The 15,772-nt window shown below is 51.4% G+C and overlaps 7 protein-coding genes across 7 annotated transcripts; 2 read left to right on the plus strand and 5 right to left on the minus strand.

Annotated features, from left to right (window-relative positions):
- Window positions 1-233: 233 nt before the first annotated feature.
- On the minus strand, window positions 234-1,841 carry N7474_009666 (putative serine--tRNA ligase DIA4; the record flags this gene model as incomplete). The annotated part of the gene is made up of 1 exon (XM_057201076.1): window positions 234-1,841. The coding sequence occupies one exon, from the start codon at window positions 1,839-1,841 to the stop codon at window positions 234-236; it is 1,608 nt and encodes a 535-aa protein (XP_057049063.1).
- Window positions 1,842-2,274: 433 nt separating this feature from the next.
- Window positions 2,275-4,094, plus strand: N7474_009667 (cytochrome P450; the record flags this gene model as incomplete). Its single annotated transcript, XM_057201077.1, has 7 exons — window positions 2,275-2,331; window positions 2,385-2,620; window positions 2,670-2,763; window positions 2,814-3,274; window positions 3,323-3,393; window positions 3,447-3,873; window positions 3,926-4,094. 7 exons carry the CDS (start codon window positions 2,275-2,277, stop codon window positions 4,092-4,094), a joined length of 1,515 nt encoding a protein of 504 aa, XP_057049064.1.
- A 301-nt stretch (window positions 4,095-4,395) lies between these two features.
- Window positions 4,396-5,316, minus strand: N7474_009668 (cytochrome b561 domain-containing protein; the record flags this gene model as incomplete). The annotated part of the gene is made up of 4 exons (XM_057201078.1): window positions 4,396-4,890; window positions 4,971-5,033; window positions 5,090-5,124; window positions 5,184-5,316. 4 exons carry the CDS (start codon window positions 5,314-5,316, stop codon window positions 4,396-4,398), a joined length of 726 nt encoding a protein of 241 aa, XP_057049065.1.
- A 352-nt stretch (window positions 5,317-5,668) lies between these two features.
- N7474_009669 (uncharacterized protein) lies at window positions 5,669-5,989 on the minus strand (the record flags this gene model as incomplete). Its single annotated transcript, XM_057201079.1, has 1 exon — window positions 5,669-5,989. The coding sequence occupies one exon, from the start codon at window positions 5,987-5,989 to the stop codon at window positions 5,669-5,671; it is 321 nt and encodes a 106-aa protein (XP_057049066.1).
- Window positions 5,990-6,366: 377 nt separating this feature from the next.
- On the minus strand, window positions 6,367-9,426 carry N7474_009670 (uncharacterized protein; the record flags this gene model as incomplete). The annotated part of the gene is made up of 5 exons (XM_057201080.1): window positions 6,367-6,999; window positions 7,061-7,465; window positions 7,520-7,529; window positions 7,907-8,039; window positions 8,094-9,426. 5 exons carry the CDS (start codon window positions 9,424-9,426, stop codon window positions 6,367-6,369), a joined length of 2,514 nt encoding a protein of 837 aa, XP_057049067.1.
- Window positions 9,427-9,787: 361 nt separating this feature from the next.
- N7474_009671 (glycoside hydrolase family 95 protein) lies at window positions 9,788-12,025 on the minus strand (the record flags this gene model as incomplete). Its single annotated transcript, XM_057201081.1, has 1 exon — window positions 9,788-12,025. The coding sequence occupies one exon, from the start codon at window positions 12,023-12,025 to the stop codon at window positions 9,788-9,790; it is 2,238 nt and encodes a 745-aa protein (XP_057049068.1).
- A 747-nt stretch (window positions 12,026-12,772) lies between these two features.
- N7474_009672 (putative MFS sugar transporter protein) lies at window positions 12,773-14,443 on the plus strand (the record flags this gene model as incomplete). The annotated part of the gene is made up of 2 exons (XM_057201082.1): window positions 12,773-13,756; window positions 13,805-14,443. The coding sequence occupies 2 exons, from the start codon at window positions 12,773-12,775 to the stop codon at window positions 14,441-14,443; spliced, it is 1,623 nt and encodes a 540-aa protein (XP_057049069.1).
- Window positions 14,444-15,772: the final 1,329 nt, after the last annotated feature.

A 15,772-nucleotide genomic window follows, 5' to 3' on the forward strand; every position in this document is an offset into this window, starting at 1 on the left:
ATGATGTGTATTTTGCTTTGATTTATGCCCTGTCCTGTCTTTCTGCATGTGCCCATGAAGTGATGAATATTTCCTATGCTTGCTGTTTCTTACCGCCTGTTCCTTAATAATACCCTGGTCTGTGTCTTAGGTATACGAGTAGCCAGCCTGATGATAATGATAGAATGATTCATGTTACTATCCTACAGAAAAGAGCCTAGGCAGTATAATACAAGCATACGGATGTGCAGAACTCAACGCCCACCAATCGTCTCCATCCCATCCATCCACGGCCTCAACACCTCAGGGATAACGACAACCCCACGCTCCGCGTCCCATCCATTCTCCAGAATGGCCGCCAACACGCGCGGGACAGCCATCGCCGTACCATTCACCGTATGCGGGAACCGCGACTCCTTCGCCGCACCGCCGCGCACGCGTGTCGCCAGCCGTCGGCTCTGGTAGTCCGTGCAGATGGAGGCGGAGGTGACTTCGCCCCAGGCGGACTCCAGGCCCCCGACATCTAGGCTGGGGGTGGGATCCGAAGGCGAAGCTGAAGGACGGAGACGCGATGGGAAGAGCGCCTCGATGTCGCGTTTGCGGCTGGCACTGGCGCCTAGGTCTGTGGTTGGCATTTCCAGCACGCGGCAGGGGAGGTGCAGCGAGGAGAGAATCTCGGTTTGGATGTATAGCAGCTCGGTGAAGAGGGCGTCAGATGGTGGTGTAGGCGCGTCGCCTGCAGTGGAGGCGGGATTATCGGCCCAGCCGAACAGTTCCACCTTGGTAAACTCGTGCACGCGGTACAGACCCTTCGTGTCGACGCCGCGCGAGCCCGCTTCGGCGCGGTAGCACCGGCTTGCCCCGACGAGCTTGACTGGCAGCTCGGCGGCGTCAATGTCGCGCCCGGCGTACATAGCCGCGAGCGGGATCTCCGCCGTGCCAGTCAGAGAACGAGGCGGCTTAATGTGGCGGTCTCGCTCGCTCTGCTCGATTGACCAGATCTGCTGCTCGTTGTGCTGGTCGCGCGGCTGGAATCCGCACGCTTCGGCGATGTGGGAGTAGACGATCGACGGCGGTGCAACGACCTTCCACCCGCGTCGACGGGCTACGCTGAGCGCATACTGGACCAGCGCTTGTTCCAGCATCGCTCCTTCGTTGATCAGGAAGTACCATCCCCACCCCGTTGTTGTGGCCGAGCTTGCAAAGTCAATGAGTTTCAGGTCTGTCCCGATGGTGACGTGTGACCGCGCCTGGAGCTCTGTTGGCGATTGACCGGTCCATGGCGGTGGTGCTTGCGGGTCAAAATTGAGGTATTTGACGAGGCGAGGGTTGTCGCCGATTGGGGTTTCGGGGGAGGAGAGATTCGGGAGGGAGAGGGCGAGGCGACTGATCTCTTCGGCGCAGGCTGTTTTGCGAGCTGTCATTGCATGCGACTCGTCTTTCAACCGCTGTGCTTCTGAGCGGAGCTCCTCTATTTTTTTCTCGGTTGAGTTCTCAGCCTTGTTTCCATCGTGTCGCGCAGCCATGAACATCTGCGCGATCGTCTTCTCCAGTTGCTTGATCTGAGTTCTGGGCGCCTTCAGGCCGAGATCCAGCTCGCGTGCCTCCTCGGAGAGGGTTTGGATGCGCGACGGGTACTCGGCATGCGATGCGTAGTTGCGTTCGACGCAGTTCTTTGCGTAGAGGTCTACATTCTGGCGGATGTGCTTGACGTCCGGGGTGGGTTTCGGAGCTGTCGCGGGTCGCACCACTTGCTGTCGATTAGGCGGAGCCGATGAGAAATACCGGCTCAGGGGTGCACGGGTCAATCCGCGCCTGGACGTAGCCCTGCAATTGAAGCAGATGTAGGGAGTAGGCGCCATGGAGAAGGAGGAAGAATGACAAAGTGGAACTGCCGAAAAACAGCGAAACGGGAGGATCGGCCGCCTTTCCTGTTTGGGACGGACATCTATAGCACAACCACAACTATACGGACTACCTTTTACGCAGTTCTTCCACCGCTCCATTCCTCACATAAGGGGTATTTGGCTGACTGCTACCTAGGTAGGTACTTGATAGCCTGGGAGGAGAAGGTTAGCGATATAATCATTATTAGGCTTCTGTAAAACAGACCAGGCAGTAACCGCAGCACCATGGGATGTGCAACCCACGATACTACCTCAATGGGATGTGCGAGTCTCGGTGTGTACCCTGTGCTTCTCCAGAATCTTCCGGAATCACGATAGACCGAGTATTTACTGACTCCGGCAGGCTATGATGAATGCGTTTTGAACACTCAAGTCAGTAAAGTTCGTCATGGCTCTCCTAGGAGTCCTGTACCAGCCGTCTGTCGGCGCATGGATATATCTGGCTGTGAGTATAGCTATCCATGCCGTGACACTTGTTAATCTACCTTTTGTACACAGATTGCCGGTGTAGTCTTTGCGCGATGGATCTACAATCTATACTTCCATCCTTTGGCACCATATCCAGGGCCGATACTCGCTCGAATTTCCTGGCTATATCATGCCATCTACACATACAAGGGAGCGCTGGCAGAAAACACCAAGCGGCTTCATGGCAAATACGGCGCGGTAGTCCGAATTGCACCTAATGTAATATCTTTTGACGATGCACAGGCGTGGGAGGATATCTACGGCGAGTACTTGAGTCGTCCTTAAAATTGTTCGTATCTAACTTAGATCAGGGAGAGCACAAGGAGGCGCCTACGCGTTTGTAAAGGATCCTGGTAAAGAGTTTAGACTGCCAAATTCTCCACCGTCTATTGGATTTGCACCAGAGACTGTCAGTTAAACATTTCTTATTACTGGTTGATCGCTGACCTTTCCATTTAGGCGCATCGGCGATATCGTCGCATTCTATCATATGCCTTCTCCGACAAGGCCATCAACGAACACGAACCACTAGTTCTAAAAGGTATCGACTCATTGATGAGTAGTCTGCACAAACAGGTGGACTCGTCCCAGGGCGGATTTATAGACATCGAGAAAAGCATGACTGCAATCATGTTCGACCTCACCACCGATCTCTCTTTCGGCGAGTCGTTCAACAGCGTCACCTCGCCCGACATCAGCCATCCATGGATGAGTCTGGTGACCAGCTCTCTGAGAGGAGTGAGCGTTTATTGCGCGATGCGCCGTCTGCTGCCGCACGGCTTATGGCCGTTCGTTGATCAGATGATGGGGAAAGCTCCGAAAGGCTCAAAGGTGGAAGCAATGAATTTCGCCAAACAAATGGTTGGGAAAAGACTGGAGAACGTTGTTGATCATAAGGATTTTATGACATATATGATCGAGTATGTGCTTTATTGAACCGCCAAATAGACATCGCTGATGATCTCTAGCTCTCATGGTGTACCGGACGGCTTGAGTCGTCCCGAAATCGAACGACTCGCGCTCAGTTTGGTCATTGCCGGTTAGTCCCATCATTTATGTGGAAATATAAGATAGTAATGGTCTACTTCAAAGGGAGCGACACTACCTCTACGCTCCTTTGCAACGTTATCTATCGCTTAACCCAACACCGAGATGTACTCCACGAGCTTCTAATACAGATTCATGAGACAGCCTCCCCATCCGAAATCAATTTCTCGACCGTGAAGAAAATGCCATATCTCACAGCAGTGCTTGAAGAATGCCTTCGAATGCTTCCTCCTGTACCAAATGTCTTCCCTCGGGTCGTGCCTCCCGAAGGCGCAACCATCTGCGGCCACTTTGTGCCAGGAGGCGCCGTAGTTGGCGTGAACCAGCTTTCGGCGAACATGTCGAGCAAGCACTTTGCACACCCCGAGTCATTTCTTCCGAAGCGATGGTTGGGTGGGGATGAGTTCTCAAATGACAATAGAAGAGCGAGAAAGCCGTTTAGCTATGGTCCAAGGAATTGTGCTGGACAGAAGTGAGATACATATCTCCCACTCTTGTGAACTTCTTTAACGTTTCGTTAATAGCACCGCCTATATGCATTCCAAACTGATCATCTCGCGGCTGGTATCCGAATTTGACATCGCCCTGGCACCGGTCTGCTTGGATTGGCCGCAGAGATGTAAAGGATATGATACCGTGGAAAAGCCGCCTCTATATGTTAAGCTATACTCCAGACAGAAAGGAGCGAAATAGATTTTAATTGGAATTATCCAAGCAGAGTATGACGAATTGACCTTTGACTTGGAGGCTTCCTCTGCTGTGTTGTGACACAAGGTTTTCAGGATAAGTTACTCCTGGGGAAACTGGGAAACTCGAATTGCCGGATTATTTGCCCATTTCGTGACAGAAAATACAGGTATATGCTACAATTGCAGAGCCGAGAAATTGTATTGCTAGACATGGACGTCTCATGAACTCATCAATCAATCGCCATTCCGAAAACCCTCGTCCTCCCCATCCGTCCTACCTAGACATATTCCTCAGTCATACCATCTCAGAATCCCAACTTATGTTTCTTAATCCGGGCGCCCACGCCAGCTAGTATCAGAACGATAGCAACCAGAGTAGCCCACAGAGGGATCCGCAGCGTGGTCAGGTTGTAATCCGTCTGCGTCGCTGCCACAACAACCGCCATCTCCAGCAGTAGCAGAACATATCCGGCGATACGGTGGTACTTGTAGAGTCTTTTGCCTGCGTCCACACTTCCGAGTACGAGACTAGGGACAAAGAATTGCACGACACCGCCAAGGGTCTGTAGTGCGATACAGATGTAGGTCGTCAAGCCGAGGATGCCGTGCGGCGAGGTGAAGTGCGGGTGATCACCCTTGTTAAGCTCGATGATAGTGAATGCGGATATAAAGCATGCGACACTGAGCAGTTGGATTGCGGCGTGGATGCGGGCGCCGTTGAGCTTATGTGTCGGCGTTACGGTTGGCTGGACGATGAGCGCGGCTTGGACTTGCAGAAGAATTGCGGAGACGCTGAGCATCTGGTCCGTGGAGAGGCAAAAGTAAGTCGGATCCTCACACAGAGGAATATATTTGCGCCTGAAGGGACAGAGTCACCTACCGGGTGTGGCGAGAAAAGTGACAGCGGCTGCGACAGAACCCCCGACCAGACCAATGCGGCCAACTGATATCCCTGTTAGCGAGCCCATGACAACTTGATCGCAGGTAAGAATCACTGACAATCCAAATGCCGGCCTGAGCTACACTCGCCGTGCCTGCCGATTTGATAGTGTCAACCTCTGGAGTTTCCCGAGTTATCGTTACTGGTTCTCACCCGTTATGAGGTTGCGAACAACACTCTCGCCCTCTTTCTGAGCGACATCCCCTGGGCGACCAAGTAAAGGCTCATTATCGCGTATATCAGCGGCCACCGAGTAATCTTGATGAATGCCTGTAGTCGAATCCATCTTGTCCAAACTCGAACGCTTCTTGTGAGGTCGGGGTCGTCGCTACCGAATAAAAATAATGCTAAAGGATCAAAGAAAAGCCGTAAAATGAGAAGGACCGCGGGGTAAATTATTTGCCCTGTATCAGAGATATCTAGCCATGTTCATCGCTCTAGGAGCACGGCAGACCCAGCGCACGATTTCAATAACTATTGATTTTGGCGTGATCACCGCTTTGGATGACGATTAATCCCAGCAATGTGGAGCCGAGGTCACCAGTCAGACGAGGATGGTTGTCAATGACTGGCGCAGGAAAGAGACAGAAAAAAAGCAATTGCAATAATCACACCAACAGCAGATGCCCCTCGCATCTTCATCTCAACCGCTGGGCGAAGACCACGGGTCCGTTCGAGAAGCGGTCATGGATATCCCGGTTACTCTTCGTCTTATCCTTTGACTCGCTGGTCTGCCAGTTTTCCAGCTGACTGGCAAGCTCGTCCATGGTTTTGGAAAAGTCATCGTTGTCTTTCTCCCTGTCGAGCGTGAGATTTTCCATCTGTCGCGCGGACACGTCCATCTCTTCTGTAGTTCTGGAACAGCGCCCCGAGTTGTTCTTGGCTGGGCTGCTTGGCTCGTCGACTCTTTTCACAATAGCGGAGCATTCGCTGCGGAAACGGAGGCTCAGTTCATGCATCCTGTCTTTTTCCTGTCTATTGTTAGCTTATCTTGTTAATCTGCTGGGCGAACTTGCTGTCTTCCCCTGTTGCGGGTGTGTATACGGAGAAGAGGCCTACCTCGTTGGCAAACAGGTCATGGTGAGGTTCAATGACACCAGCAATGCAGAGCAGCAGTTGAAAGTGATAGCGACTCCGCTGAGATGGGTTGAAAGATGCCAGCTGAAGACTAGTAGAAGACTGCGGCCCTGTCCTAATTTATGTGAATTCACTCTCTGCGACAATAGAGCAAATGAGGCGCCCATATGGGTGGATATGGCGGCATTTCCCTACATTCAGGCTATTGTCTCAGGGACAAAGACAATAGTGAATACAATGCTATTGATATTGACACACACTACCAGGGCATCCTCAACACAGCTCCTTGCTCCTCCGACCCTGGACGTCCAAATATCACTTCTGCCCCAAGATTCTTCGGGTCAAGGTTCATCACAATGTTAAACAGCGTGCTGCTTCGAGAAGAGACATGGCGACTGGGATCCTCCTGGCAACAGATTGCCTGAGGCGCATTATACGTATCGGAGAAGATCCGTTCTCGCAGCAGAGCAGGCGTGATGGCATCTCCCTTCACCCCCTTCTGGAGCAGCTCATCTGTCAACTTCCCCAGACGTTCAAGACGGATGGGGGATCCCGACAGCCATGGTGGCTCGTTCACATATCGATTCTTGATAAAGTGGTTGGTGTGTCCGACCAGTCCCGACGCGTCCTCTGCGATATGACTGTCGCCCACAGGGGATAACTCAAGTCCTACTGCTGTTGTGCTGTCTGCCACGAGAATATGCTGTGCAGATGCAACGCCGCCCAGAGATTCGAGTGTCCTGATAGCGCTTTTAACTGAGATACTCTCCAGGCACAAGCGAAGGGCGACGTGGATCGGAATTTTATCACTGATCATTGGTTTGGCGCGGATTGCATTCAGGCACGTCCCTACGCCGGCGGAGTTGAAGCCAATCTTCCCCACGATTCCGGCCTGATAGAGACCAACTGCATCAGCAAGCGCATCCCGGCTAGCCACTAGAGAATCAACTCACCTCAGTCACCATGTATATAGTCGGCTTCCCTACCTGCTCAATCGAGACCATGGCCAAGTTCGTCCTCACCCGCGCCGTCCAGTCCCAGTTCTGAGACAACACCCGAGCATTCTCACCCTTCTTCCAGGACAAAGTTGTGCATCCGTCCGAAAACTTGCCTAGCGCTATCTCGCTGCGGCAGTTCAGGGCTACCACGTCCAAAATGTCCAGCTCCGCACCCTCGGCTATGCCCTCCATTTCGGCCAGAAGATGCGGAGTTAGTTTTGCGAGTGCCGGCTGGAATTCTTTGGACACTTCGCGGACTTCCGGCCATGAGAGCTTGGAGGTGTTCTGGAACATCTCATCGTAAATGGCAATCTGGCTGCGGATCTGCTCCCGAAGTGCGCGGCCATGTTCGAGGCCGATCTATATCGAACAAAGTTAGGTATTGTAGAAGATACGCAGTTGTTGGAAATATACCTCGCGGGGGCTGCCCTTTAAAGTGAGTTTGGGAGGGTCTGGTACTGGAGGCATGCTGAATTAGGGCTTCGGAATTTAAATGTATGAATGGGCGCGACGCTCCACTTCTGATACGGGAATCAGGAAGCTTTATACTCGATCGTTATCAACAGCCGAGGCCCCCTCACTTTCTTGTGGGGCGTAGCCGATAAGTCATTAATCATCGTTGGGGTCAAGACAATGAACCCCAATACAGAAAAGGAAACTCTACGCTATAGCAACAGTTGCTTCTGACCAGTGAAATGCAAGACATCTCCAACCGCCTCGTATTATAGAATCATAACATCCTAGAAAGCTTTTTCCTCGGAAGCTTTGTCTGACTGTATATTGGTCCGAGTCTTTACAGACTATGAGTCTTGAATGAGGTGCTTAAACAGCTTGTCGAGATAATAGGCCGACTGCTTGGGATGTCGAGTTTTGTTTTCCGACTCGAAGTCAATAAACGTGCAGCCAAAACGATCCTTATACCCGGCCGCCCATTCTATGTCACCACAGAGTTAGCCTTCCGTCTAACAGAATACTTTTGTTTACTTACCCCAATTATCAGCAAAGGTCCAAGCGAAGTAAGACCGGATATCAATGCCGTCTTCTTTCACGGCTCGCGCCAACGCATTGCCCACATAACCTTCGAAGAATTTGATACGGAACTGGTCGTTGAGAACCTCTGGCGTCGGAGCAGTTTCTCCCTTAGCCGTAGTCCCGTTTTCAGTCATATAGATTGGCGTCTGGTATCGCTTCCAGATCCAGTTTAGCAGCTTTCGGAATCCCCAGGGTGCAGCTCGCAGCCACTCCGTATCGCTCTCTTCTCCACGGGGTACTCCTTGCTTGTTTTCGTCATGAATCTCCACGTTACCCTTGTGATCATTGATATCTGGCGGCGTATCCTTGTGCTTCATGAAGAATGTCGTGTAAGTGTTCATCCCGTAGAACTCAGAGCTTCCAAGTACAAGCTTCGACTCCTCGGCCGTGAACTTCGGCAGTCTATCACCCAGTTGTGCACGCATAGAAGCAGGATAGTCACCCGTTTTGTATATCGGGTCCGCAAACCAGGCGATCTCAAACTCGCGCGCCCGTTCCGCAGCTTCTTGATCTCTTGGGTCCTCCTCATCCCAGGGTTCAGACCAATTGCCGTGCAATGTAATCCCAATTGTCCCCTTTTGCTGTGGCTGGAACTCTTCACGATACATGCGGGCGACATGCCCATGAGAAACAATTTCAGTGTGCGCGACGATAAAAGGTTCTGTAGAGGAGTCGCCCACGGCGTTGCGGTCTCGAAAAGACGACCGACCTGGGGCGTGAACTCCAGCCGCATACCCGGCCAGCGTATAAACACCTGGCTCATTGTAGGTAATCCAATGCTTGACACGGTCCCCGAATCGCTCGAAACACACCCGTGCGTATCGTACAAAATCCGTCGTGTAAGCGGCCTGGTTCAACATCCCACCGTACCGATCTTCTAATGCTTGCGGGGTATCCCAATGGAACAGGGTAATGAAGGGTGTAATTCCATTCTGTAGAAGCTCATTGATCAGGTTATTGTAGAACTGGATCCCTTGTTCGTTGACAGGGTCATCGTGGCCGCCCAGTGGGATAATCCGTGACCAGGCCAGCGAGAATCGGTAAGCATTGACACCATACGACTTCATCAATGCGACATCTTCGCGGTAGAAGTCATACGCTCTCGTCGCATCGTCCGCGGTACTTCCATCGGAGATTCGACCTGGCGTATGCCCAAAGGTATCCCAGATCGACAGGCCTTTCCCATCCTTATTCCAGGCGCCTTCTATCTGGGCAGCTGCTGTGGCGTATCCGTGGTAGAAGTCGGACCGAAGAACGCCCTTAAGGTCTTGCACAGAAGCCAAGTCCATTCTGGCGGTTCGTGAGATTGGGCTTGTAAGTGTGGCGGTTTAGCAGCCCTGGACAAAACCAGACACGTGAAAAAAATGGTGTTTATTCGGTTAAGATGTATTCGATGCCCCTCATTATTTGAATTGCCCCTCATTTAAATCTGACCTGTTTACCCAGCTGACATGGTCTTTGTAGGTGGGTGCGGACCTTAGGTCCGTTATTGTTTGGGGATAGCCTCCATCGGGATTGGTGTGGGGAAGCTATATCCCAGATCTATGGGAAAAGAAGAAGATTGATGGCTTATAATAGTCACCACTCGGAAATTTACTGCTTTAAATACCCGATTATTTTGCGCGATTCTAGCTTTCCAATTTATCCGATCTATGGCGCATCGATTCTATGCACACCTGGTCCCTCGATGTGGACTTGCAATCCATCATTGCCGGGTAAAAAGACCAAAACATGCTTGCCCAATGTCGAATTGATGGTCACAGCACCAGTGACACGCCCATTCTCCCAGCCGAAATCTAGCTCAAAGCCACCGCGCGCTCGTACGCCGCGAATCGAACCTTTCCAATCCTTAGGGCACGCTGGCAGGAGCCGAATAATCCCCTGCTCGTGAGACTGAATCAGCATCTCAACAATGCCTGCGCCACCTCCGAAATTTCCGTCTATCTGGAACGGTGGATGGCTATCCAACATATTTGACAGAGTAGATTTGGACAAGAGCAGGTCGAGATGCTTGCTGCAGTCGTCGGCTTCCAATAATCGTGCGTGCAGATTGATCAGCCACGCACGGCTCCATCCTGTATGCCCACCGCCATGCTGTGCACGTCGACGCAAGACTACTCCACAGGCATTGGCAAGCTCTGGGGTCTTAGCCAGGGTGATGGCGTTGCCGGGATGTAGTGCCCATAGATGAGATGTATGTCGATGGCCGGGCTCAAATTCGGCATAGTCAGAAGCCCATTCTTGTAAGTATCCTGAGTTACTGATCGGCATTGGTGGTAGTCGGGATCGTGTGGCGCGGACTTCGGGAAGGAGAATGTCCTTAATATCTAGCTCTTCGTTGCAAGATATGAAGGCTCCCAAGATGGCGTCAACAATCTGGATGTCAACCGTCGAGCCTTCGCATAGAACTCCCTTCTCCCCATTGTGATCGTAGAATGTATTTTCCGGAGATAGTGACGGGTTTGTAACAAGGTATACGCCCGCTGCATCCTCGATCAGAAAGTCTAGGATGAACTCTACACATCCACGCAGAATCGGGAGCATGCGCCGGAGAAAGCTCTCATCCCCAGTAAAACGGAAATGGTCCCAGATATGATAGCAGAGCCAAGCACCACCAAGTGGCCAAACAGTTGCTGGCATCCAGCGATCAACAGGGCAGGTATCGGCCCAGATATCCGTGCAGGAATGAGCAGTCCAACCCCGGCAACCGTACATCTTCTGTGCAGTAGCCTTGCCCGACTTCGCCACGCGCTCGAGTAGATCGAAGAGAGGTTGTTCGCATTCTGATAGGTTGCACATGTTTGCGCCCCAATAGTTCATCTGAAGGTTGACGTTGATCGTGAACTTTGAGCCCCATGCTGGGTGAAAAGATGGATTCCAGATGCCTTGCAAATTCGCAGGGAGGGCTCTGTCGCCAGTCCGACTACAAGATATCAGAAGATAGCGTGCATAGTTGAGGTAGAGTGCGATCAAGCCGGGGTCCCTTGTATATTTCAGGCGCTGGTCTGTTGGGATGTCAGGCGAGTTCGGGCTCAGTTGCAGATCCATGCGATTATACAGCGAGTGATAGTCGACAGTGTGTCGAGCCAACAGATCAGCAAAAGAACAGCTGATGGCGTCATTAATATCGCATGATGCTCTTTGATCAATGTCTTGATGGCGAAAAGTAGTCTGTGCTGCGACCAGCAGGACGGCATCGCCAGATTCAACAAGAAGATTATTTCCAATACTAGTGACTGTGCCTGCCTCATCGTGACACTGAACCCCGACAATGCAACAGGCTCGATTACTGTTTCTACCCCCTGGCGTAACGTGCATGGTAATAGCGTTACCGGTAGCACAAACGTCGTCGAGATATTCGTTGCTCTCAAATTCCAACTCGCTCATGCGCGTCAAGCGCACAATGAATCTGGCTTGTATCGTTGAGCGGACCCGGATAGCCAGTATATTATCGGGATAGCTAGCCAAAACTTCTCGTTCAAATCGGGCTCCTTTATGCTCATACTCAATACGCGCAATGGCGTTGCACAAATCCAACGACCGTCGGTACTTTGAGACATGTTCAGGGTTATGATTAAAATCCAGAAAGAGAGTACCCAGAGGTTCATAGCTGCGTTGGCTGATTGGATAGGCGAAGAACGCATTTTCTGCCAGCTTCTCTGCCTCGACATGGTTTCCTGCGCGAATGGCCTCTCGCAATTGGGGAAGATATTTCCGGGCATCTCTCGGAATGCGGTCCTGTGGCCCTCCATACCATATCGAATCCTCGTTCAGCTGCAGGAGCTCTGTGTCTGTGCGGCCATACACCATGGCGCCTAGACGGCCATTGCCCACTGGGAGTGCTTCATTCCAGTGAGCTGCCGGCTGTTGGTACCATAATTCAGACATGACGACTTGGACGTTCTGACCTGTTTCCTGGGACGAATGGGCTTATGATGGACCGACTGACCCATCAGTCCATCGGAAGTAAACAAGATTGAGGCGGCATTTCGGTCCGTTGTCCGGGTAGAGAATTGAGAATAGAGTGGAATAGTTAGCGAAGCAAAGCCAAATAAGAACGTATTTTGGCCACTCTTTGTCCGGACTTCGGGAATAATCTTCTCCACAACACCAGCCCTAACACGGGTAAAAAGTAGTCATCAAATCGACAACAGCCCATCATCCGAGGATAGCTTAATCCCTGTCTCGCTAGTTCCCCGCATTTGCATCTCAATGGTGGGAAATTTACGGAACGAGATAGCGCTCGAAACTAGCCAGTCGCTGCCGTTTTGTCCATCAACGTGACTAACGCCAAATTCACATTTCCCGGTCTTAACCACCAATGGTCTCTGTTGCCCCGGCCGTGCCACGCCGCCCGAGGTTAAAACCCAGTCTCAAGCACACATTCTTTGGTCTTGGTCATAGCCAATGCCCAGCTCCGTGGCGGAATGGGAGCAGTCTGGACACCGACCTCCACCGGCCGGCATGCCAGCTCGCTAAACCACGATGCCCGCCGGAGTAGAAATACCACAGAGTAGCCCTCGTTATCGCCATACAAATTGAAGTGAGCAGACCACCGGGTCGGGATCTCAGACAAGCGAGACAGACTACCAGACACCACTTCTGAGAGGGCATTCACGTTCAACTCGATCAACAATGGGCAATCCTAACGACGAGGACGCCGCTCCGCCGGAGTACGAGCTCAAGGGCATTGCCCAAGAGCATGTGGAAGAGATTGTGTTGGCACGCTTGACGGAGGAGGACCTGTGGACGCTATCGCAGGAGTCACTGACAGTCTGGTCAAAAACCGGGTTCCGTCTTTTTCTCATCATGTTTGTGCAAGGATGCAACCAGGCCGGCTTCGGGGTTGACTGGGGAGTCATTGGCGGTATCAACGCTTTTCCCGCATGGCATTCATACCTTGGCTTTGGCACCTCCGGTTCCACGTATGGCTTGATGAATGCACTGATGAGCATCGGCACCGTGTGTGGAGCGCCGTTCATGGCCCTGGCCGATGTCGTCGGTCGTCGCGGCATTAACTTCGCTGGCAACTTTATCGTCATTATTGCAGCCATTCTGCAAGGCTGTGCTATTAACATGCCTATGTTCATGGCCGGTCGATTCTTTATGGGCTTTGGTACGGCCCTGATGTCCAGCTCTCAGTACATCGGTGAAATATCCCCCATCCATCTCCGTGGACGCATGGTCGGTTTCTTCGGGGCCTGCTTCCAGGTTGGTAGTCTGACTATGCTTGGCGCTATGGTTGGTCTCGCCAATCTTGCTGGAAATGCATCCTGGCGCACCCCTCTACTGCTAGAGATTCTATTTCCCGGCATTGTCTGCACGACCATCTACCTTTTGACGCCTGAGTCGCCCCGTTTCTATGTCATGCGGGGCAATCGCGAGAAAGCAAAAGAGGTGATAGCCAAGTATCATACGACAAGCGGTGATGTCAACCAGCCGATTGTTGAAATTGTCGTTACTCAGATAGAGGAGTCTTTGCAGAACAATACCTCTGATTTCAAGGGAGCCTGGGACTTCCGCATCTTTTTCACCAAGGTTGCTCGTTATCGACTGCTGTGTCTTACACTGTACTCATTCTTCCAGCAATGGAACGGAGGCAGCATTATCACATATTATGTCAGTTTCATCATTCGATATTTGTATCAATTCTGACAACATGTTTAGATGGTTGATGCGTTGGAAACAGTTGGTATCACTGGCACCAAGCAACAGCTGGGCGTCACCATTGGCACCACCGCAGTTTACTTCGTTTTCACCGCTGTCGGATCTCTGCTCGTTGACAAGTTTCGCAGACGTACACTCATCTTCGGAGGTCTCATTTCCATGGTCATATTCCAGGTGGCCACGACGATCACTTCTTGGCAGTACAGTCTGAAACCAACCAATGCCGCCGCAGGCCTGACTCTGCTCTGGATATTCCTGTACCAGACATTCTCGGCAACGCTCGTTGCAACGATGCACAATCTATACCCTATCGAAATCCTGTCCCTTCCTCTTCGCGCCAAGGGCATGGGTCTCTACAGTCTTATCCAAGGAGGTGCTAGTGCCGCCCAGACATATGGGATTAGTGTCGGAATTGCCAAGGTCGGCTACAAGATCTGGGTTGTCTACATTGTGTACAACACCATCCAGCTCGGCCTGTCGTATCTCTTCTTCCCTGAAACCAGCGGCCTGACCCTGGAAGAGATCGATACTGTCTTTGAGACACCTGGTGTTCCGCCGGTCAAAATGTCGCTAGACATTCAAAAAGCTAAGAAGGAAAGGAGGGCCGCTCGGGATGAGGAGGGACGGCACACGCAGTGATGTTACGATGTACCTACATAGTAAACATAACGCTAGTTACTAGGCCTAATGACCCCTTTCTTAAATTACTAGGTATCGAAGCATTTTATGTATGCCTTTGCTGCAGTCGCCATATAACGGTGCGCTGTATCTAGCCGACTCATCATCTTAGATCCGGGCTGGAGGACTTGGTGTATCTTCTTGCTGAAGGACACGTCCCAGAGATAGTAGTATATCAATAAGGGAGCTCACAGGGCCAGGTGTGTAATGTAAAATTTGGCCCATTCTTGCAAGAGGTAATTCGTAAGTCTCGCTGATTGAACGGATAAAACGCGTCGGTCCCGATGAGCCTGCGCGTACCCGTCGGGAGTGGTTGCTTGTTCTGCTGCGTCGTTTTGACCTTCCTTGCATCTTCAGTGGGGTTATTAGACGGAAGCATGTCCAATTCGTTATTTTGCTAGTAGTAAATGAAGATGGTCGTGGGATTATGGTTGTCTTTCTATCGAGTTGCGGAAAACTAGCAGTGAACGGCTGTCAGATGATTGGCTCAGCCCTAAGTTCAAGAGACGTTTTCTCATCCACCTCCCTCGCCAAACATCATTCTCTTCGTCCAAATGCAAATTAAACGCAAGGTACGTTGTACAAACTGATCAGGTACCGAGTTAAGGATATTCCGTCAGCACCCTGATCATCTCCAATTGCTCAGATGGGTCCGTCCACCACGCCGCCAACGGGCCGCAGGGCAAATCGTTCCAGAAACACAGATCATGCAGCCCGGAGAAGGACCCCGACAAAAAGGATTAACGGGCTTCTTGCAGGATACTGTGAGACAGATAGGCCGGCCGTTTCTCTCTGTAGCACTAATCTGGTATTTCTTGAGAAATTCTGTGTGGTGACGCGAGGGAGAGGGGTTCATAGGATGAGTGCAACTAAGGAAGCAGTGTCCTTATGCTTTCCTTTTTTGGTGGTGTGCTTTGTATCAAATACTTGAGGCTCTTTTATATCTACCTTTGAATGCTGGCCCTTCTAAGCACAGATGGTAATAGACGGTAGCTACTTACGTTGGAGACTGTTGTGGAGGCGACTGCCCAGAGATTTCCAGCCCTGTGCCGTTGTTCCATGCAGTCATCGAATCTCCTCAAAGGATACGGTCACTGTGGCCCATTTTGCGGTAGCTATCTTGGGGTAGAGCGAGAGAACCCCGCGACGGTGAGCAACAAAGAGTAAGTAGCCGAATACACATGAGGCAACGTTGTCATGTAACAATAATGCAGAAACCTAGTATGTAGATCAGTAATCACTAGTACTTACCCAACCTAGCCAGCTGGCAAGTCCTATTCTCTAGATCAA

The sequence above is a fragment of the Penicillium riverlandense genome (genome assembly GCF_028828495.1).
Source record: "Penicillium riverlandense strain IBT 135883 chromosome Unknown utg000008l_segment0_segment0, whole genome shotgun sequence".
NCBI classification, from domain to species: domain Eukaryota; kingdom Fungi; phylum Ascomycota; class Eurotiomycetes; order Eurotiales; family Aspergillaceae; genus Penicillium; species Penicillium riverlandense.